The 22,363-nt window shown below is 39.0% G+C and overlaps 4 protein-coding genes across 9 annotated transcripts; 3 read left to right on the forward strand and 1 right to left on the reverse strand.

The window, feature by feature from the left end:
• Positions 1-458: 458 nt before the first annotated feature.
• Positions 459-1,163, forward strand: nppb (natriuretic peptide B). The gene is made up of 2 exons (XM_086069218.1): positions 459-819; positions 894-1,163. The coding sequence occupies exons 1-2, from the start codon at positions 703-705 to the stop codon at positions 1,161-1,163; spliced, it is 387 nt and encodes a 128-aa protein (XP_085925344.1). The 5' UTR covers positions 459-702.
• Positions 1,164-3,159: 1,996 nt separating this feature from the next.
• Positions 3,160-4,646, forward strand: nppa (natriuretic peptide A). Its single transcript, XM_086066990.1, has 3 exons — positions 3,160-3,292; positions 3,367-3,676; positions 4,642-4,646. The coding sequence occupies exons 1-3, from the start codon at positions 3,182-3,184 to the stop codon at positions 4,644-4,646; spliced, it is 426 nt and encodes a 141-aa protein (XP_085923116.1). The 5' UTR covers positions 3,160-3,181.
• A 1,937-nt stretch (positions 4,647-6,583) lies between these two features.
• LOC147179290 (uncharacterized) lies at positions 6,584-14,787 on the reverse strand. Its single transcript, XM_086069233.1, has 8 exons — positions 14,642-14,787; positions 12,161-13,277; positions 9,583-9,717; positions 9,133-9,307; positions 8,947-9,045; positions 7,597-7,688; positions 7,290-7,430; positions 6,584-7,089 (listed from the first exon to the last, which is right to left on the reverse strand). Exons 1-8 carry the CDS (start codon positions 14,785-14,787, stop codon positions 6,784-6,786), a joined length of 2,211 nt encoding a protein of 736 aa, XP_085925359.1. The 3' UTR covers positions 6,584-6,783.
• Positions 14,788-16,182: 1,395 nt separating this feature from the next.
• On the forward strand, positions 16,183-22,173 carry LOC147179291 (polyhomeotic-like protein 2). 6 transcript variants are annotated; one of them, XM_086069430.1, is made up of 7 exons: positions 16,183-16,482; positions 17,351-17,513; positions 17,812-17,890; positions 18,854-18,965; positions 19,788-19,914; positions 20,420-20,715; positions 20,854-22,173. In XM_086069430.1, exons 2-7 carry the CDS (start codon positions 17,376-17,378, stop codon positions 21,044-21,046), a joined length of 945 nt encoding a protein of 314 aa, XP_085925556.1. In that variant the 5' UTR covers positions 16,183-16,482; positions 17,351-17,375; the 3' UTR covers positions 21,047-22,173. The 6 variants fall into 6 exon arrangements, with proteins under 6 accessions (XP_085925556.1, XP_085925559.1, XP_085925558.1 ...); XM_086069433.1 differs by having other exon boundaries at positions 20,420-20,624; XM_086069432.1 differs by having other exon boundaries at positions 20,435-20,715.
• Positions 22,174-22,363: the final 190 nt, after the last annotated feature.

Here is a 22,363-nt window from a genome sequence, read left to right on the forward strand (position 1 = left end):
GCTTCAGCCTATCCCCCTTTTTGGTTAATTGATTTGTTGAAAAGGATGTTCGTGTGTGTTACGTATGGAGCTGAAATAAACCATTCATCCATTTATTCATTCATTTCAAGACATTTGTCAGGTGTTCTAAAAAGGCCGGATTGACAGTTTGTCCTTGTTAAGGCAACCATCAACAGTCGCTTACGGTACACACTTAAATTAGTAACATTCTCTCTCTCTCTCTCTCTCTCTCTCTCTCTCTCTCTCTCTCTCTCTCTCTCTCTCTCTCTCTCTCTCTCTCTCTCTCTCTCTCTCTCTCTCTCTCTCTCTCTCTCTCTCTCTCTCTCTCTCTCTCTCATCCTCACCCAACTACACGCACAGTGTTGTCATTTACTACTTCCCGCAGCTCAATGACAACAACGTCCCGTGTTAGGGCTTGTTGGGAGGTGGTGGTCTGTTTCTGGTAGTGTACGGATGCCACTATGTCATATGAATGTCTGAATGCCCCACTTCGGAGAGAAGACCCTTTAAAGGGAGCCGTTTCCGACAGCTTGTGTTATCAGGAGCAGGTGTCAGGAATGCAAGTCCAATTCCTGGCATACCCTCATGGATTGAGCTACTGTATAAAAGAGCAGAGGTTGGTCCTGTGGGGTCCAGCATTGCACAAGCAGCAAAGAATCTCAAAAAAGGTTCCATCAATCCTCCAGAAATTAAAAAAGAAAGATGGCTTTTTCTTCCTTTGTTGCCTGCGGCCTTCTCCTCCTCCTCTTGAAAGTTCAGCTATTCAGTGCATATCCTGTTAGCACCAGCTTGACCTCCAGTGACATGGACATCTTAAGTGTACGTTGAACTTACGTCATTCTGATCTTTCTTGTCATTGCTGAATGTTAACATAACCTCTTGGCATGTTGTAGGGGTTCCTTCGCAGATTAGAGGAGGGGCTTCCAGAGATGGATCAGAGGCTCCCTGCAGGGAAGGACGACACTTTTGATGACCTGAACAAAGAAGCTAATGCACAGCAGCCGCGGGACGCTTTGGACGAAGCTTCAATCAGGGAGTTTCTCTCTGCCAAAAACCTGAAGAGCGTCCGCAGTGACTCCAGCAGGAAATCTTCCGGATGCTTTGGTCGCCGTATGGACCGGATAGGTTCCATGAGCTCCCTGGGATGCAACAATGTTGGCTGATACGGTAAGTTGACAATAAATATCATAACATACAAAATACAATCAGTAAAGATGAGTTCAATGTGTTCTCTTGCAGGTCCCAAATGATGATGACGTCTTACCATCGACAACCTTGGGAAACTGCAATGTTGCTGACAAAAGTTATTTAGTACGCACTTGATATTTATTATAGCTCATATTTATTTTATGTTGTTTGTGCTTTACATGTTAATTTATTTAAACGTATGGAAAAAAAGTTCATGCCATGAATGTTTCAATAAATGTTTACAACTGCAGATGACTTGAGTATGACCTCTGATGATTGACTGCAAGTACATATTGCCGCTCAACAGTATACATTTCTCAACCAACCTCCTCAATGACAAAAAAATAAGAAAAATATGTATCAGAGATGATGAAAATATCGATAACATCGTAATATTATCCATATACATATATATATATTTTTTTAATTATTATTGTTATTATTGTACTTTACTACTTGTATTATTATTCTGTTCTTAAACATTTTAATCATTTTACTGTGTATTGTATGTGTTTTCTTTTTATGGACCATGAGTCTGCTAAATAAAGTTGATTGTACATCATACATTACTTCCTCATGCGCTAATTACAGTTTTTACACACTTGGCCAATAAATCTGATTCTAATTCTGAACCTTAGGCCCCCTGTCATTTGTATTAGCCATAATAATTCCTATTATTTCATTAATTATACACAAATTGCATACATATCTACCATAATATGACTTAAGATGCACACAAGCCCGGCCCATTCTAGGTAATTAATGTGAATGTAGCCGTTGTCTTCTTTAATTAAAGCATACGGAATTCATTTTCAGCACCATGGAGAGCACACGCAGTACACCTGATTAGAGATACCGTATAAGAGGAGAACATTGAGAATTAGGGTGATTCTTTTGTTTCTATTCATGGAAAATACTGTCATTGCTATATTTGTCACTGGTTGTTTTGTGGTGGAATTGAGAGAATTAAAAGACTTCTGTCAGCTAATATCACTCGTGTTGTCCAAATGCTGCATTGCGTTGGCAAACATATGGTGGTCAATGTGTAATGGGAAACTTTTGTGGAGTCATGCCAGCGTAGTCGTGAAACCGTTTTTACTATTGAAAGAGTGGTCATGGATTTAAGAAAAGAAAAGTGAAATCAGATTTCCCAGTTTCTTCTCAACCAAAATTCTGGAAACAAAAACAATTCTGAAAGGTCATGCAGAAAGGCTCTTTTTTTAAATAATGACGTCAACAAACCTTAAAAACGATTTGAGTCAAGCTAATCTCGCTACATATTTTTTTTATGTTAATCATTAGAGTTTTATTCACTATAATGTGTCCCCTTGCAAGCTTATATGGTGACCTCTTCATAATTGATTGTAGCTAACTAAAATTAGATGGAGAAAGTATCATTTATTGGTAACAGAATATAGATTATTGTCTTATTATGTTGCTTACTGAATATCCAATTTATAATGCTGCTTACAGAACTTTTAGGAAAAATGTGATTTTATTTCGGTCTGCTATAAGAAACACGTTTATCATGAACGGTTACAGAAAGTGTATGTGTGACCGTACAAAACCCCAAAAGTTTGTATTCAGAATTGACCGTAATTGCTCCCAAGTCCAATCAAAGCCCAGCAGTGCAGGGTCACAGTTTTAACCTACTATGGCATTTGTCTGCATGCAGAGGGCATTCCTGTGACCAAACACCACGTCTGAGCTCACAGCTTGGAGATGGCTCCTGAGGTCACGCCACAGTTGGCTGGGAAGGGTGATGATCGCACACAGACATGTATATTGTAGACTCACGCACACACACACACCGGTCACTTCCGAGCACCACTTAAAAGTACATCTGACTTATCGCGTTGAAGTGTTAGAATGCGCTTGAGGCGATATGCAAGAGGAGGAGCCATTGACGCCGTCAACTAATTGTGTAAGCGTGTGTGGGTATATAACTCGTTTCTGGCGCTGGATGCGATGCGACTTGCATTTGAAGGATAACATGAGGGCTTTGGTCCTGTGGGGCCTGCTGCCCCTGCTGTGTCAATACACACTGGTGAGCAGCCACGTTTTGGGAAGGACATCTTCTCCTGATGATTTGGCCCAGCTCAAGGTAAGAGAGGAACACCTTTTTAAGTGAATTCATGACATGCGTAATACACTTCCATCCTTCCCTCTGCACAACAGTCTTTGCTTGAGCGCTTTGAGGAGACTCTGGCACAAGCAGCTCAGGAGGACGCCTCCGAATTGGACTATGCAACGATGAACCAAGAACCGGAACGCAGCCAGACCAACCGAGGATGGAACACGGAGCAGTACAGGGAGCAAGAACCTGCGCCAGTGGAACGATCCCAAGCGGCGGCTGAAGACCAAAGGAGTCAAAGGAACCGCCTACTGGACCTGCTGGTGACAGCCAGAAAGCGGGCATCGGGCTGCTTTGTTGCCAGGATGGATCGGATAGGGAACACAAGTGGTCTGGGGTGCAACAATTCAAGAGGTAAGTGCACAAGAACAATTCCGTTCAACCTTTATTCATATTTGTATCTTGAATGAAATTCAAGAATAGCGTTTTTTTTGTTGTTGACAAGCTATAGTTCTAAAAATAAAAAAGGATTTTAGCAGGAAATTTATTACAAATGCACCATTGACTGAATAAAAAAAAAGAAAGAAAAGTTGTTTCATTTGGGTAGAATAAACACAGCAAATTCAGATATTAGAGGTGAAGTCAACCTTAAACATTTCTTGACAATAATATGTTACATGCGACCTCACTAGTCTAAACATGACATTCTGATTAATATTACATTTGTGGAATATAAATTAGGAAGCAAAATCCAGCCTTTTTTAAAATCAATCTCAGGGGGCGGCCATTTTGCCACTGTTGACTGAAGATAACATAACAGTTGCTCAGGGCTCAAGCAATGACCAATCACAGCTCACCTGTTTTCTGAAGCTGAGCTGTGATTGTTTTTTACCTGAGGCCTGAGCACCTGTGATGTCATTTTCACTGGACTGCAAATGGCAAAATGGCCGCCTTCTAATATTGATACCAACTGCTGGATTTTGTTGCTTAACTCATATTCCACTAACACAATATTAACCAGAATACCATATTTACACTAGTGGGGCTGCATAGAACATATTATTGTCAATAAAACAAATTTTTTTTTGGGGGGGGGGCATAAAAATAGCATAGATAACTAAGTTCAACTCCACAATCCACGTCAGCTTAGTTTCAGGGGGAAAAAAAGGAGTAACAAAAGGGTCAGTGTGCAAGTAAAGCTATTGTTGTCACAACTAAGAATAGATGCATGCAAAATGTAAGCCACGTCTATATGACTACAATATTATTGGTTATCTGTAATAGTAAATCAGTGAAAGGAGTAACCATGTTGTTTATGAGTCAGTGTTGCTATATTGCTAAGCAACCATTTCTGTTCTTGTGTTTGTTCTTTTTTTCAGGATAGGCTGACTCTTCTGTGGGATACGTGTTTGATCCTTTTTTCGCGTATTAACTGAGGTTTAGTCAATGTCATATATAATATTACAATGAAAACCTGTTTGTGTGTGTGCATCCATCCATGTCTTGTTTTCTGTGTCTGTGTCAACCAAAATAATGTATTATGTGAAGAGGTACACACCATAACTGCACGTGAGTTGCTCTCAATTAAAAACTACAAATAAAAACCTATTTTACAATTTCCATAGTTTCAGAAAATGTTTCAACTTTAAATCATACACATATGATTAGGGATGGGTACCGAAGACGGTACTTTTTGTGGTATGGACCGATTTGGGTCGGTACTTCAGAGCACCGATTCACGGAAAATCAAAGGGTGCCATGTTTCAGTTCTGAAGCACGTCTTTCAAAGTTGTGGCTGTGCGGGAGTGTAAGAGTTGAATATTTTCCATGGCGCACTTGAACGCAACATTATACGTGCGTATTGAAGTCATCCACTCACGCTGGACTTCACCCGCTAAGATACATTTCCGGGTTTTGGAAACGCGTGATATTTTTAAAGAAATACAGTTTCTGAAGTATGACAGTGCATTGAGTATCAGGCATTGAGTAGGCGGGGGGGGGGGGGGGGGGGGCTTTATTTTTAATTTATTTACCACAATCTAAGCTATATATGCTCTTTAACGATGTGAAAGTGAAGCACACAAAGGATAGACAACGCTTCCAATGTGTCAACTGAAATTAGATTATTATTTAATTTTTTTATGATTCATAGATGGAATGTGGCTGTCATTCATGATTTTGGGTGAATTTAGATGACAACCAGCACAAAGGAAGTGTAATTGTGGGTTACATCACAGAGCGTCACACTGCTTCCACTCAAGTTGGATTACGAAGGCCTGCATCATGTCAACCCCTGACACCAAAGTTAGGCACTAATGATGTACGGAACAGCTCACAAACACCCAACAGAGACCGCAGTCCATCAACACCATGTGGAAAATAAGACTAGAAGAATGTTTTGTGCAACAAATAAGTGTCAGAATGCTGACAAAGGGGTTGCATTTTTTGTAAATCATTGTGGTAGATTACACAATACACACTCATTGAATTTCCCTACTGATTTGGATTCTCCTACTAATTTAAATGTCCCACCATCCCATCAGCACCCCTTATGCACGTGCCACTACTTTTGGAATTTTTTGGCAAAGAGTTAACTCTTTTTTTTATGGCACTGCTAACAACTACTGCCGTGTAAAGGGGCAATCCATTCCATACATTGGTGACAAAACGAAACAATGCATCATCCAGTTTCTGCCATTTAAATGGGCAGACACCGTTTAATCATGTATTGGTACGCCTACAACTGAAAATATAATGGTGAATAGGTGATTAAAAATGTAAGTGCTCTAAACTAAAAATAAAAATAAAGAGCATTCCACAATGTATACACTCTGATCCAGAAGTACTGGAACATGAGGCCAATTTATTTATTTTTGCACAAGAGATGAAAATGCCAGTCTTTGTTTCTATGTACAGAATTTACATCTGGATCACATCGATTGAAGATAAAACCTTTTGATGAAACCTACGGTAAATATTTTCAGTTTGGAGCAAAAATAAAATAAATGGTCTCATGGTCCAATACCTTTCTTTGAAGGGACATGTACCACCACCAAGGCATTTGTGAGGACACAACATGTCAGAACTCATTTGATATTTGGTGGGTGTGGTGGAAATAAATCAGTTACAACAGAAACAAATTGAGATTCAAGAACGTGTTAATTGCTGACGCTCAACTAAATATCACATGAGATAATTTAAAATATATGAGTATCTTATAATGGTTGAGGACAACAGAAATATTCTGTTTAGGTTGAAAAGGTTAACTTTGTGGATAGCCGTGCATCAAGATTGCACTGCCATGATGAAAATGAAGGAGAAATAAATGGCGCTGATCCAAACCTATAATGGGACACAATAAATTGGTAGTGACTGAGTAACTGTTTCAAGAGCTCTTGGGGTCCCTCTAGCGGGCATAGGATAAAAACAAGTGAGCATTATTAAAGGAATAACAAAGGTTAAATAAAAGGCAAAAGACCAAATATATATATATATATATACACATATAAAGAGATGTCTCTTTATGAATCCCTGATTCTGTTATATAAGTTCCAGTAATGACTGAGGTTATTGTTGTTGTTGTTTGTGGAACCAGGCAGAACATCACATTTGTCTTCATTGCTGCCTCCGTACTGACTGGGCAGGGAGGACTCGTCCCCACCCTGCCGTCCCCCAATCACGGAGCCAAGGGCAGCATCGCCGCTGCCTGAAGGCGCCACCTGTGCCGCCACACTCGGGCCCGCCTTTTCGGATGGAGGCTGCGGTGTCGTGTGACTGGGCACTGGCGTGGTGGCATTATCACTGAGGCTCTGCACTGTCGCTGATGACTGGCAAGACAAACACACACAGAAAACCAAAAGGGACATCGAATTACATGTAGGAACTGCAATTTAATGCACTGGATTATAATATACTGTGTTATCATTGGAACTGTTTTGAAAAGGCCAAAGTAATGTATCAAAATAGGATTGGATAGAAAGCCCTTATTGTTGAGTGACCAATATTTCAAAATGAAAACAACACTCACATTTCCCACAGAGACATCACTGCTTCCTATAGTCTTCTTTTTTCTCGCCATGTTGGGATTCCAGTGGCACACCAGGCTGTCATTCTGGACACTGTAGTTCTTATGACCAATCAACCAGTACGTGTTCATTTTGCCTTTCCCCTGGCAGGCGAGAGATCAAACGCAATGATCATGTGGACTATATTGAAGTTATGGCCAACTTCACCATAAGGAAATTGACTTGGATGGCTTGTATGTTAAATCTGTGCATTCTTATTCATCAAAGTGGTGAAAGTAAAGAAGTAGCACTGGCCACCCTTGCACTCACCTTGACTTCAATCTCACCTCGGAGCTGCAGCTCATAGGAATAATCTTTGATGAGGGCCAAGTAGGTTGCAGAACTCGTATGGATTTTTTGAGCTGTCACAATACATAATATGATATATTAAAACACACGCACCAACTTGCAACAGCAATACTAAAAATAAATACGACTCAATATTTCATTGCTGTTATTTCTTGCTTGTGTGAATGGGAATATATCAGCAGGTCTACAACTGGAAACTGTAATGGTGATTCAAAAAAGATAATGCAGGGTGAAAAAAAGTTAATAAAACTTGATCAATTACATTATCAGCACCTGCATTCGATATGTGTAATAGTCAGTGGCGTGCGCAGAGATTTTGGGGGGCACGTGCACAAGGAATATACCTTACTGACAATTGCGAGATGACGTCACAAGTCAAGATGGCCGTCAATTTGGTGAACGAAATCTACTCATTGAAAAGCGTTGGACTTTGGATTGTTGTAATTTCATTTTCCAGTCAAATTGTGTGTGTGTGTGGGGGGGGGGGGGTTGGACCTTGTTAGAGATCTGTACTCCATTTGCTGAGTGCATTCATCCATCACTTGGACTGATACTTTACATTAGAGGTGTCCAAACTAGGGCCTGGGGGCCAATTGTGGTCTGCCATTCATTTGTCAGCAGCCTGTGGTATATACTAATCACATAGCTTGCAAGGCTTGTATTTTATTTACGTAAAAAATAATAACATAAAATTAAAAACGGGTGGGCAGAGTGAGAAGCAAGGGTGTACTAACAAATCGGTTGATACATTGTACAGCATTTATAGATCTGTAAAAATACAAATAAACGATTTATTTAACAAAAGTAATAACAGACAGTAATTTCTCTTCAAAACACTCTAGTGAGTACAGAGAAGCCAATTTTAGAAGCGAGCATTGTTTATTCCACTTTCTGCTCTGTGTAATGATCCTTAAAATAACTGTTTTTAAAATGGTCAGCTTAGTACAGTTTCCTCTTGTTTTGGTTCTGAATGTGAAGATGAGATTTGTTTGTTGTTCAGTGCCGGGGTGGTTCTAGTCTAGTGGGATACCGAGCTGAGGCCACCCCGAAATCTTGAAAATCCTCAACTATTTGCCTTAGAAATCTGTTATGTAGCAGTTTCTCAAAATAACTAGAAAATATAAAAATATATATATTTGTGTGCTTGATTTATTTCATTGTGTTTTATTAATTTAAGACAAAGTGGCCCTCAAATGAAAACAAATTGTACACCCCTGGTACAGTCGATGGTATGTAGGCTACTGTATTCACAACAGTGGCATCAACATTTACATTTGACAACAATGACTACATGCTAATTAGTCAACATACGCAGACTGGTGGACTCCATTCTCGATGCTGTATTCACCGTATCGCCAAACAGACAGTATCTCGGCATCTTGTAGCCAACTATTCCGGCCACACATGGACCTGATAAGGACACAAAATGATACCAATAAGGCATTGATGGGGAAACAACGACAACAAAAGGACGCCATGCCAACAAAACGTCTCAACCTGTGTGAATTCCAGCTCGGAGCTGCAGCCTTTGGTTGGGCATGTGAGGTATGGACACCTGTCGGACGGCTGCAACCAGATCCAGAGCCATCTTGGCGATCTCATCAGCATGTCTGTCGCCGTTTCGCTCGGGGAGTCCGCTCACCACCATGTACGCGTCCCCAATTGTCTCAACCTGGGTGGAAAGACGCGCAACACAATACTGGAAGTCCCGGACTTGACGAGATGAACCTCATAATGATGTGGGAGGCATCATGACGCTTACATTCACAATGTTAGTAAGTGGGAATTGAACCCACGTGGCCTGCACAAAGTCAAGCGAGTCAACTGTTACAACAGCAATATTGAAACACACATTTGGTAAAAGATCATTATGATCAAATACAAGAGAAGCCGGTTATTTCCTTGCATTTTGCATCTGAACTTTGTGTGTTTTGTCATTCTTATTACCTTGTATACATCATAGGAGTCGATTCGCGTGTCAAAGCAAACGTAGAGGTTGTTGAGCATCTCCACGACTTGTAAAGGAGTACAGGAGGCTGAGATGGAGGTGAAACCAACAATGTCCGAGAAAAAAATGGTCACCTAGAATAGAATAAATGAATAGTCACTTTCAAGTTTTTTTTGGGGAGGTTTTATATATATTGTTTATTTATTTATTTAATTTTATTTTATTTTTTTAACATTACAGTAGGTTGGAGTCGATGTTTGTTTAGAATATAATGTACTTCACACAATGAAGTTGTTTTTTTTCAAAAGTTTTTTTTTTTTTTTTTTAAAGTTTTCTTCTTCTTTTTTTATCCCCCACACACAAACTATTGATGTAGCACATTTCCCAAATACAGTTATTACTTTTTCAACTAAATTTTTCGAGAAAGAGTTCAAATTGAGCTTTAAGTATATTTCACACCATTGCAAGCCCCCCCCCTTTTCACCCCCACACAAAGTGTTTTTAGTATACAGCTGTTGAAACCTCTTCAATAAGCTAAATGCAATTTCCACCTATCAAACTTGTTTTATCTTCTGATGAATATGGAACAGAGCAATTATAGGTAATTATGTCAACAATAGCTACAAAGGGAGCAGAGACACATTCATCCAGCATGTCTGCAGATGATGCCGTGGTAGCCTCCTTACAACAGCCTCGATTTTATAAGCTCGCAAAGTGGTTTCAAAGAATCAGAGAATCTATGGAGTGCGACAACACGCATGTCTTACTGTCTTCCCTTTTCTGACTGATATGTAAGGTTCTAAATCAAAACTCTGTTTGAAGTAACTTGACTCTAAATGACTTGCCTCTAAAGACTTGGGGAATATAAAATCAAGCTTTCAATACCTGCGAAGGGTTAAAAAAAAAAACTTGCATGAGAAAATCAGCAATTGCGGCTATGATCTCGTACCTTTCTTTTTGGTCTGTGGCTCATGTTTTTAATTGAGTTTGTGTCTACAATGAGGCCCTCAATATCCGAGAATTACATCAGATTAGAATTCGTTTTCACTTCCCTTTGTCTGTCCCCTCGACTGTGACCCAATCAAGTTCTTCGCCACCTTTGCATTTAGCCCAGCTGCGTCTTCCACATTTGTGATCATTATGTATATATTTTTTTCCTTTTCTTGCCATTTCCATTTCCTCTTTTGCTTCAAGAGATTTAGCAAACAATTTTCAGCACACAAGTCATCTTCTTATTGTCTAAGAGGCAGAGGTGTCCAAACTAGGGCCCGGGGCCATTTGCGGCCCACTGTCCATTTTTCAGCGGCCCACAAGTTGTACAGTTGATGGAAATAAATACAAATGAATTAATTGTATATTCTGAGGCGTTTTTCTAGATATGAAAAGATACAGTTGAATTACATGTAACATGATAACTTCAGAATTCAGTTTTAGAAGCAAAATTGATTTCTTGTGCCTCTGCTCTGTGACAATGGCCAAGTTGTGAACCTATCACGATTAATTAAGGTTAAGTCAACTTTATTCATATAGCGCTTTCAAAACAGCTCAGATTACTACATATTGCTCTAGTTTTGATTCGGAATGTAAAGAGGGGATTCGGCTGCTGATTAAAACCCCTTCGGACCCATAGATGATTGCAGTGGACATGACATATTTGCATGTCTAAACCAATAAAAACACATCATTTGGATGATGTCAACACTTCTGGTTCATGATTGGATCCTAGCTGACCAATTACAATCGCAAGTTGATTTGCATGACATTCATGTTAAAGATGTTACATATAAGCTTGGTAAGTTTACAACACATGACAACCTGGCGTCCACTATAACAAATAAAAACATGCGATAACACCCCAAAAAAATTTCCCATGTTGTTCTTATAAAAGAGTCAAAATCAGTAAAATAAATAAATAAGGGTCTGAAGGGGTTCATGCAGGGGCAGCTCTATTCTAATGGGATAAAGGGTGGGGCCACCCCAAAACTTTGAGAAAAAAATATCATAAACTATTTGCTTCATGACATTTTAGAATACAATATTATTTCAAAGTAACGGTAATATATATATATAAACTAGGGGTGTCAGGTGTTTAAAATTGCTTTAATCATAATTAATAGCATGACTTCAATGGTTAACTCACTAACAGAAATATGACTGCATTGATACAGTAATTTAATAACAATTCATAAAACTGAGTTAAAATTTAAAAAGATGTCCTGTACTGAGTGTGATATTGATTTGTGTTGAGGTCATTTTTTCTGCCACTAGATGGCATAATTGCATTTGTAAGATATTGGTGACAGCTCAGCACATTTTTTTTCTTCATATTAAGAGCTATCTCATCTTTAACATGAAGTAACTTGTGAAAGTCTGCAATTGTAAAATCTACAACTTGCCCCTAGTCTCCACCAATATATGCATTATTATTAAATTAATGACTGCAGAATTTTGACGTGGACGTGTCTGCTGCGTTGCGACTGGAATTCCCCCAGTACTACAGGCTTTCCAAGTACGGGGCAGTCATTAAAAAAATGTTGTGGCGTCAAAGGAACTTTAAAGCACAACCACGACACCAACCTTCTCATAGCTCTCCGCCTCGACGTGTTTATGCCGGCGGAGTTGCTTGGCGACAGATTTGGGCAGCATTTGATGCAGCAGATCTTCAGCCAGCTTCCTTTGACGTCTCAGGTCCTCCGTCTTCTCGGTTAAACTGCGTGCATAGTTTTGAATCCACTCCATCATTTGCTTGAAGGAGAACATGACCACCGGGTAGATGAGGCAGGCGATCGCCAGAAGGCTGATCTTCATACTGAGGCCCGAAGACACTGCGCGAGATGCCATCCGGAGTGCCGGCACCGCCCGGCCAAACAAGCACCGCTGAGTGTCATTCAGCGCTCCAAGTCCAGCCTGGGAGCCGGACAGCTTGCTGCCTGAATCCTTGACCTCCCAAAAAGTTGCGTTGAAGGTATTTTTGAAGTACTGGCTTGAGTTGAACTTCCCATCTATGTTCTCTAACCAGCAGTCATGCAGTTGGTCTGTCATGAGTGCAGCCAAGCTCAGGTGCTTTACCGCAAAAGTCCACTTGTCTTGGAAGGTAGGTAAAGCTGCCATGTGGGGGAAGTCCAGCAACTGGTGGTTGAGTTCTATGAACGTGAGTAGAAGTCTTGCGGATAGAACATCTCTCCAGTTGAAGTCATGTCTCGCTTTCCTTAGAGTGTCGTCTTCTGTGACCCACATATCGAGAAGTCCTCCGATGAACGCGTTCAGTGCAGATGCGTCGTTTTCGTTTGTTCTATTTGTAAACAACGAAGCGTTCGCTAATCCACGAGCACTGCTTTCAATCTCCCGGCAAAATGCAGCCACCTCGACGTGGCAATGGAAGCCACGGCCTACGTCACCATGCAGATCCAACACGGGCAACGCAACCGCGGAAACACTGCCATTGAACGTCTCATTTCCCGTGTCTTTGCTTAACAGATGGCGCATGGACTGGAGCTTGCTCACCAGGTGCAAGATGGCCGCCGTCCTGCATGAAGCCAGCGCTTGGTAAGCAGCTTCCGTAGAGTGCAGCAACTCAAAATTGGAGCTGAGGTCAGTGGATACAGAACCAAGCAGGGCCAGGAAAGAGAGCAGGCAAGCAGTCAGAATCCGTCGAACAATGCGGCCGCTGCCGGAGTTGGAAAATAGGAAACACCTGCAATGAAGGACAACAAATCACAAAATGGCATCCTGTCAATCACGTACAATATTCTTGTGACTGTAGAGCACATACAAAGCTGACTTTGGAATGTTTGCGTATCAATATTTGGGTCATTGGAGTGTCTGAAAATACACAAGTGAGTAAAGCTTTAGTTATCTGCCAATTTCTGTTACGGAACAGTGTGGCTAATTTACATAACACCGTGTCGTTACAACCAGGCTGAGCAATGATGAAGAGCCTCTTTCAAACGATGGGTAGACGTCACCATCTGAAGCTTCATCATGCACTATCAAGCAGAAGCGTACACATTACCCACAGCCTGGTGTCATGCCTCTGCCATCATGTCAAAGCCAAAAGGTAAGCAGAGCTGCATTGAGTTTTGTTGAATGCACAGAAGAGCATTAGCTAACAGCTCATTCAGTGGAAGAAAAGTCTACACAACCTTGCTTAAATGCCAGGTTTTTGTGATATTAAAAAAATGGAAACAACAATAAAGCGTTTAAAAATAATTACATGCATGTGACCTATAAACTGCAAAACTCACACACAATAGACAAAATGAACGCTTTTCGAGAGGGAAAGTAAAACTAAACAAGTGAGATAATGTGGTTGCACAAGTGTGCACACTGTTGAATGGGAATGTGGTTATGTTCAAAATGAACCCATCGCAAACTCATGTTTAAAAGGAATCAGCACACAACTTCAGCATTTAGTGTAAGTGATTCTGATCAACCCCAAATAACGTTCAGATGTGCTACTAGGCTTCTTCTTTTTTTTTTTCTTTTTTTTTTGCTTTCTAGCAGAAGCTTGAAGATTTTGTGCTAACATGACTGCTAATTGGAACTGTTCACAATTCCCTGACCTTTTCTAAGGTGCTAGTTCTTTTTACAGAAGAAGAAAAACAGCCCTAAACGAAAGAAAGAGCTACACCATGTTTCACTGTCAAGGCGTTCTTTTGGTGATGTGCTTAACATCCCCTTTGGAATTATAGCCAAAAAGTTCAATTTTGGATTCATCGAACCATAACATATTTTCCAACTAAATACGATTTCATTTGATAACAAAAAAAACAAAAAAACAAGATATGGTTTCATTTGGTTCATTTGATATAAATGTGAACAATTTCCCCACGTTTCCTTAAAGTGAGCTGTACATTTTTCCGCATTTAATTCGGGGGAGGGGGGAAGAAGCTAACGCTCGTAAAATAAAGAAAGAAAGAAAGAAAGAAAGATAGAAAGAAAGAAAGAAAGAAAGAAAGAAAGACAGAAAGAAAGAAAGAAAGAAAGAAAGAAAGAAAGAAAGAAAGAAAGAAAGAAAGAAAGAAAGAGAGAAGGAAAGAAAGAAAGAAACGCGCTCACCTGCACAGATGACAGTCTGCGTTCACATCTTTGGGGTTGGCCCTTGGAGCGACTCTTCCCCTTTTGATAAATCGCCTTTTTAGAGAAGCAGAGGACAGTGTCCCAGAAGCAAAACACTCCTTTTTCATCAATTCCAGCGTTGACATGAGACTTGTGCTGCGAAGTTTACACTCTTGCACGATTGCTCACAGGACCGTCATGTCAAACGGTAAAGTGATGTACTTGAGCACTAAGGCACAAAAAGGCCATTACTAACTTCCGTTTTGTGCTCCAAAATAAAATAAAATAAAAGCTATTACCTTATTATTGTTTCATGTCTAATCTTCTCCATACATACATACATACATTATACCACTTCTACTCATTTGTTGAACTATAAATTGTAAAAATGCGCATTTGAGATAAAAAGTTTGATATTTTTGGGACTAAAGTTATCTATACGGATTCAGGATTAAAAAAAGGTGAATATTTTTTAGATTAAGATCATCTATTTTCAAGATAATTACTCTGCAGTGTCTGTAATGATGCCAAATGGTTTTTATCTTATTTTATTTTTCTTTATTTTATTTGATGGTCTACAACAAATTATTTGATAAAGCGAATGAGTTTGATCAAGTACTGTATTCTCAATTTTCATAATCAGACTGAATATTTCTTATGAGTGCCTGAAATTGCTCCCTAACCTGTCATTATGGAAGATACCCTTAAGAAACCCTCTAATGTTTTCATTGGCTTGGCATTATGAACAGAATTTTCTTTTTTTTTTCATTGGAAGGTGAAATAGTAGTTGCAGAATAGGTATTTTCACTTATGTTTCAAAAATTTAATCATTTGTGTATAGGTGGGTGTTGTCAAGCTTTGCATGTCCATAATGAAATGTCAATTAATTGAATTAAAAACCTTTCATAAATTCTAAATATATTTGCTAAACAGTAGACATTCAGCTTGCTAATAAAATCCTGTAAAGGAAGGTCCACTATGTGCTCAGAAATGTCAACTTGACCAATATGCATTACTAAAAGCATAACATCTAAAGATGAAGATTTTCCCCAGAGGGCTGTTGTGAATATGAGAATAATATACTGTACATATGCAACCAGCCATCATGCAATAGGAACACCATTTTATTGTTGTTACAGTACATACATTTTTTAAAGAACAATTTGAAATCAGAAATCATGGAAGCGTGACAACCAAATTCTGAAGTATACTAACTAAACTATTGTTAAATTTTCTGAAAGCTCATTCTTAGCAAGAAGCATGGAGCTTTTTTGTTTATTGGACAACAGACAAATATGTGATGAATTTGGCAAGCCATATCTGATCCCTGGGCCTTGGATTGGAATAACCGGCTATGGATGGACTGTTGTCCCTAATATTACTGTATATGTTGTGTATGTACTTATTAATGTCATTACTTGTTAGCACTGCAGTGCCGCCTAATTTTCTTGTGCGTTTTGGCCATTTCAAATTATGCTGACGGTTCAACTTCGTCTGGCTTTTTATTTTGGAGGCTTAAACCGGAAGTGATGCTTGGCGGATTGTTGTTGTTCAGAATTAGGCACGCGCGTGTATACACCAATGCAAGTGTTGTTGTGCGGCAGCGGCTCGTGTCCGGTTGAAGAGTTGTGTTGCACTTTTTTTTCTAAGTTGAAGCCATGTATGTTAAGAAATGATGAACTAGTTAGGGCCGCAGTTCTCTCGACTGGGTTCGGATGAGTGTTGGCTGAGGAGGAACGGGTGAGTGAATGAAACGTCGCCCGCAGAACAAAGGGGTCCTCTTCCCTAGAACTCCCCATTGTTTAACCCGGAGGGCGCCTCTTTCCCCAAGTGGTCCAAAGGTGGGTTCGGACGGAAATAGTTCATTCAACTCCTTAGTTCTTTCTTGCGTTCTATCCACGGGGGGCACGGCCGTGGAAATGTAGCGTTTAATGTTGTGGAGTTCGCACGTGCAACTAGAAAAACCTCGTCAACACATAATTATGCTTGCTTATCTTGTCTATTCATGCGATCATTATATTCACAAGATTCTAGGTCTATGGTGCTTTAATGATGGCAGAACTCACGGCAAGTTGCACTCAGAATAAACGACTGAAACAAATGAGGGGTCCTCAGTTTACGACGGATTCCCATTTCCATGTACGGCAACTTAATCCCGATGTGTACGTAAATCGGAACGAATTGTAGTCTAGTCACTAACCTTAGCTAACGACACGTAGTCGTAAAGTCATGAAAAATGCATGAAAATAGTTAAATATGAATATATAAAACATAAATATTTTTTAAAATGAACAACAAAAAACTGTAACTACGGCGGTAACAGCGTTCTTCAGTTCTGTGTCACCTGACGACGCAATGTCCAGCATTAACCTACGCTAATGGCCATAATTACGTATTTGTATGTAAAAAAAAAAATAAAAAAATTTATATATATATATATATATATATATATATATATATATATATATATATATATATATATATATATATATAAAACATCCATCTATCCATTTTATGAAATAGAATTATAGTCAATCTACAGATGAGAAACTTTTAGGCCATAAACAAAAAGCAATGAAATAAATAAAAAACACACGCACACACACACACACACTAGGAGCGGGGGGGGGGGTTGATTCCTTATTAAAAACGTTTTTTCTTTTTTTGAAGTTTGACTAACAGTGCATGTGATGCTGTTTATGTTGTCAGGTGACGGGCATCCTGTGCTCCAGTCATGACCGCAGGGAATGGCAATACAAACAGTAGTCGACACAGAGGAGAAGGCAAGCCAGCCCAGGCCGTAGTTCAATCCCACATCCTGACCCATTTAATAGAGGGCTTTGTTATCCAGGAGGGTGCTGAGCCTTTTCCTGTGAGTGCTCAGATCGAGCCACGCTCGCACACGCAAAAAGAATGTATGATTTATTAATGCTGAAACAGAAAGGGTAAGAATGGAGGGCTCGGAGTGATAATATTACATAAATATTTTGATCATTGTGTCATTGTTTATTGAATTTCAATATTTATGAAATTATTTCAGTCTTTGCTTTTTTTTCCTATTACTAACATCGGAGCATCATACACGCATTATGTGTGTACAGTCAGTCCTATTGTGTGTTAGTATGACTAATTATCAAGACAAATGCCAATTCCAATTTTTGTGTCTGTAGGTGGAACGTCCTTCCTTTTCGGTTGATTGCCTCAGGAGACACACGTCAGACTCAAGAATGAACGGGCTTCCACCAAAGGGTAACATTGCGTTTCCCAGCCAAATGGCTCAATGGTTTCATTGTTTCCGCTCGCCTTGGAACGCTGTCATTTTCGCAAGCCTCAGGCCCAAATTTTGCTGGCATTTATTTCCCCTAAATTAGTTCATAACTTTTTCCTTTGTTTTTGTTTTTTTTTGACAAATACAGGCAAGTAAATAAAAAAAAGAAGAGACGAGAGAATACTTTAAAATCCAGTTGAATTAAAAAAAGGGTTTCAGGGGGGGTCATTAAAAGACATTAAAAGTCATTAAATTGATTTTGCTCAAATTGAAACATTATAAAGCATTAACTGCGAAGTCCTCAGGCGTTAAAAAAATCTAATATAATTAATTGATGTAAAAAAACATTGTTGTTTATGATTTATTTTACATACAAAGGAGTCATACAGGTGAAATGCAATTTAGCAATAATAAATAACAATTGTTGTTGTTGTTTTTTTAAACTACATTTGTGGGACTGCTGACTCATTGTAATGTTCCAAATACCAATTGCCCTGAATTTAAAAAAGAAAACCATCCTGTTTCTGTCACCAACGTACAACATGGAACACTAATCCCACCTAGTGGCAGAAAATGACCTCAACGCAAATATATGACTCAATGATTTGCACTGCTTTAAACTGTTTAATATATCTTTTTAGCTTCAAATAACTTTATGAATTACTTACTATAAATTACTGTATGAATGGTTGAAAATAAATTTTGTGTTTGGTAACCTTATTTGTCCACTTTTATGTTAATTAGCACAGTACGGCGTGGGGATTAAATTAGTTTTAAATTGCATTAAAAATAGCATAAAAAGCATTACGTTATACTCTAGAGTCTCTGCATCGTAGCTTTTCATCGAATGTTTTTTGTTATTCTATTATAAATACTTTGGGTGACGGTCGAGGACCGTACCATACCGTAGATGTCTGACTTGTCATCTCTCCCCGTTCCATCAGATTTGAAGGCTCGACAAGAGCCCATGCTTACCTGCGAGCTTTGTGGCAAGGTGGACTTTGCGTACCTCTTCAGAAGGTCCAAGAGGTTCTGTTCGACACTATGTGCTAAAAGGTAAGTAGTAGTAAGTGGGCTGACAAATGATTGACCCACTTTGTCTGCCTTCATACTCCCACTAAAGTTTTGAGCAGATTTTTCGGCCGTTGACCCCACCAAATAAACCTTTATCGGTGCATGCCTCGAGCGACGAATGACAAATATGAACTCATTCACTGCCATAAATTAATTTAAAAAAAGATAAAACATTTGGGGCAGCAGGCGATAATTTTTTTAAATTGTAATTAATCGCATGACTTCACTAGTTAATGCACAATTAATCAAAACATTTATATCTGGTCTAAATGTACAATAAAAAAAGTATAAGTTTTCATACACGTGTTAACAAAAGTGGGGAAAAAATGTTAAACTAATAGAAATAGTTTAAATACATTTTTGATGTTTATAGCCGTCAATGACAGGGCATGAATTAAAAAAAACATTTTCAAAAAAATTTGGGGCGTCAGGCGATTACAATTTTTAAACGTAATTAATCGCATGACTTTACTAGTTAACTCATGATTAATCACAAATTTTATATCTGTTCTAAATGTACAATATATTTTTTTTTAGGTTTTCATACTCTTGTTAACAAAAGTGGGGAAAAATGTTAAACTAATATAAATAGTTCAAATGAATTTTTGACGTCTATTGCTGTCAATGGCAGTGAACGAGTTAATAGTAATGGGATAAGGAAATAAATGTAAATAAGGAAATGTGGGCAAACCACTAACAATAATTGTTTTAGTGCAAGTAGACATTATTGCATTAACAATAAAACAGAACAATCATGATTGATTTAGTGGTCAAAACTTCACCCGAATGTTTTTTTATTCCTAGATACAATGTAGGATGCATAAAAAGAGTCGGTCTCTTCCCACACCGCAAATCCACCCCAGAGGACATGAAGAAACAAAGAGCACTCAATGAAGACCACAAAAACTCCAGTTTGGAGTTTAAAGACAAGGTGAGTCAGATTCAGCTGTTATCAACTCATTCACTGCCATTGACGGCTATAGACGTCAAAAATTAATTTGAAGTATTTCTTAGTTTAACATTTTTTCCACTTTTGTGAACAAGAGTACGAAAACCTAGAATTTTTTTTTGAAATATAGATATAAAATGTGTGATTAATCGTGAGTTAACTATTGGAAGTTATGCGATTAATTACAATTAAAACATTTAATCGCCTGACGCGACTTCGATTATTAAAAATAATCGTAATTAATCGCATGACATCACTAGTTAACTCCCAATTAATCACACATTTTGTATCTGTTCTAAATGTACAATAAAAAAAAGGTTTTCATACTCTTGTTAACAAAAGTAGAAAAAATGTTAAACTAATAGAAATAGTTCAAATGAATTTTTGACGTCTATAGCCGTCAATGGCAGTGAATGAGTTCATGTTCAATGTCTTCATACGTCAGTTTTTATCTGATGGAGATGAACGGTGTTTTTTTTGAAAGCAGCTTTTCTGCTTTCAGACATCGTCCTGCGTGCGGAAATCCGCTGGTCCCGTGACTCACCCTGCACAGGGAGAATCCAGCCAATGCTCAGACTTGTCCAGCTACAAACAAGACCAATGGGGGCCCGGGGCGCAAGGCACCGACGTCCCGAGGGACCCCGGTCAGTGGAACGTGGACGACGTTTATGTTTTCATCTGCTCTCTGCCAGGTGGGGCCCGCCGTCACTTTTTGCATCCAATTGCTTTTGCTTTCTTCACATTTGTGGGCTTTTTGTCAATCAGGTGTGTCAAATATTGTTGGTAAGTGCGCACCAGAAATTACTTTTTTTTAAATGTGATTTCTTCAACTATACAAAAAAAAGTGTATTGTACTGTGTGTGTGTGTGTGTGTGTCAGAGCCGTGCTTGTATCCTCACAGACGAGCGTTTGCGTCTGCAGGTTGCCTGGAGTTCGCGGAGGGCTTTCGTTCGCACGAGATCGACGGCCAGGCTCTCCTCCTGCTGAAGGAGGACCATCTTATGGGGGCTATGAACATCAAACTTGGACCTGCACTCAAGATCGCTGCCCAAATTGGCATGCTCAAAGACTTGTAGCTCATCTCTCATGCACACATTTTAGGTTGCGCAAGTAATCCCAATGCTGAAATGTTACATGTCACATGAGGTGTGTGGTTACTTTCAAAAGTTCCTCTGTATCACAGTTCAAAGGTTAGTCTGTCCTCTTTTTTTGTTTTGACATTTTTGCTCTAAAACCAGTGATATTTTGAGCCATTTGTTAGAGAACAGCTCGTGTTGAGCGGTTTGAGAGCTTTTGCTGTGGTTTGTAGACTGACACTTTTACACTACGCAGGCAAGAATCATGGAATCACCCGTCTCAGAGGATGTTCATTCAGTTAATTTTGTGAGACATGACACAAAACTAAAGTTATTTCAAAGGAATTTAAAAAATGTGGTAGTCAGTATGTTACTTGTTTAGACCAAGTAGAGGGAACAATTATTGAATCGCTCAATGAGCTCTTTGCACAAATGCACTCCTTCATTTCCTGTCTTTCATGATTGGACAAGATGATTAAAGGTGTGTCTGGCCATTGTCGTTGTGGTTACTGAGGTCAGGCACACCTGGACGAATCTGTCCAATCATGAAAGACAGGAAATGAAGGAGTGGTGCTGAGTTCAGGAAGTAGTGGATTTGTGCAAAGTGCCCACTCTGATGACTAAATTATAGAATCCCGAAAAACAAAATAAGGCTTCCAAGACTGGTGATTCCATCGTTTTTGTCACAGGTTGTACGAATGTGATGACATTCTTGTTTTTTTTCCCTTTTGTACACTTTTAGAAATATCTCTAAGATTTGAAAGTTAATGTGTGTTAGGACTTGTGGCTTGAGTTTGTCATGTGTCACTATCCATACAGCAATCTGTTGGGATTTAAAACGTTCACATTTCACTTGATTTCCCCACCCCCCAAAATCACATTTTATTAAAAAAAAAACTTGTTTTTTTCATTTAGGCTGCAGATTTCTGTGCGATGTTGTAATGCACATTTTCCTTTAGTGAAATTTTCTGATTTAGTGCTTATGCTGGACAATCCCATACAGTTGCTAACAATCATGTCAGTTTAAAAGAAAAATATATATTAACAGCAGATTGCCAACAAGCATTCCATATACAAGAAAAACATTCAATGAACATTAACTCAATAATGTACCCAGTAACCCCCAAAAAATAAAGCTGATAAAAGTGACGCATTACATATTGAACCTTCACCTTGGTCTTTCCTTTTGTAGTAGAACACGCTTTACGAGAAACAAAAAAGGCTTCTCATGCTCACATGATTTGTACCACGAGCCTGAATTCAAACGGAATATTCTCACGTGTGCTACAGAAAACCACGTGACACTTGTTTAGCTGCAACACCAGATTAGGTGAAAGAGAATTTAGTCAACGAGA

The sequence above is a fragment of the Leptonotus elevatus genome, chromosome 2 (genome assembly GCF_054856555.1).
Source record: "Leptonotus elevatus isolate MCC_2025b chromosome 2, RoL_Lele_1.0, whole genome shotgun sequence".
NCBI classification, from domain to species: Eukaryota; Metazoa; Chordata; class Actinopteri; order Syngnathiformes; family Syngnathidae; genus Leptonotus; species Leptonotus elevatus.

Excerpts from the sequence above, each read along its gene's own strand:
- nppb (XM_086069218.1), top strand. The coding sequence starts at position 703 with ATGGCTTTTTCTTCCTTTGTTGCCTGCGGCCTTCTCCTCCTCCTCTTG. Across the intron at positions 820-893 it reads GTGACATGGACATCTTAAGT|GGGTTCCTTCGCAGATTAGA; the intron begins GTACGTTGAACT and ends GGCATGTTGTAG.
- nppa (XM_086066990.1), top strand. The coding sequence starts at position 3,182 with ATGAGGGCTTTGGTCCTGTGGGGCCTGCTGCCCCTGCTGTGTCAATAC. Across the intron at positions 3,293-3,366 it reads ATGATTTGGCCCAGCTCAAG|TCTTTGCTTGAGCGCTTTGA; the intron begins GTAAGAGAGGAA and ends TCTGCACAACAG.
- LOC147179290 (XM_086069233.1), bottom strand. The coding sequence starts at position 14,787 with ATGTCAACGCTGGAATTGATGAAAAAGGAGTGTTTTGCTTCTGGGACA. Across the intron at positions 13,278-14,641 it reads GCAGACTGTCATCTGTGCAG|GTGTTTCCTATTTTCCAACT; the intron begins GTGAGCGCGTTT and ends CCTTCATTGCAG. Across the intron at positions 9,718-12,160 it reads AGGCGGAGAGCTATGAGAAG|GTGACCATTTTTTTCTCGGA; the intron begins GTTGGTGTCGTG and ends ATTCTATTCTAG.
- LOC147179291 (XM_086069430.1), top strand. The coding sequence starts at position 17,376 with ATGACCGCAGGGAATGGCAATACAAACAGTAGTCGACACAGAGGAGAA. Across the intron at positions 17,514-17,811 it reads AGGGTGCTGAGCCTTTTCCT|GTGGAACGTCCTTCCTTTTC; the intron begins GTGAGTGCTCAG and ends TTGTGTCTGTAG. Across the intron at positions 17,891-18,853 it reads GAACGGGCTTCCACCAAAGG|ATTTGAAGGCTCGACAAGAG; the intron begins GTAACATTGCGT and ends CCGTTCCATCAG.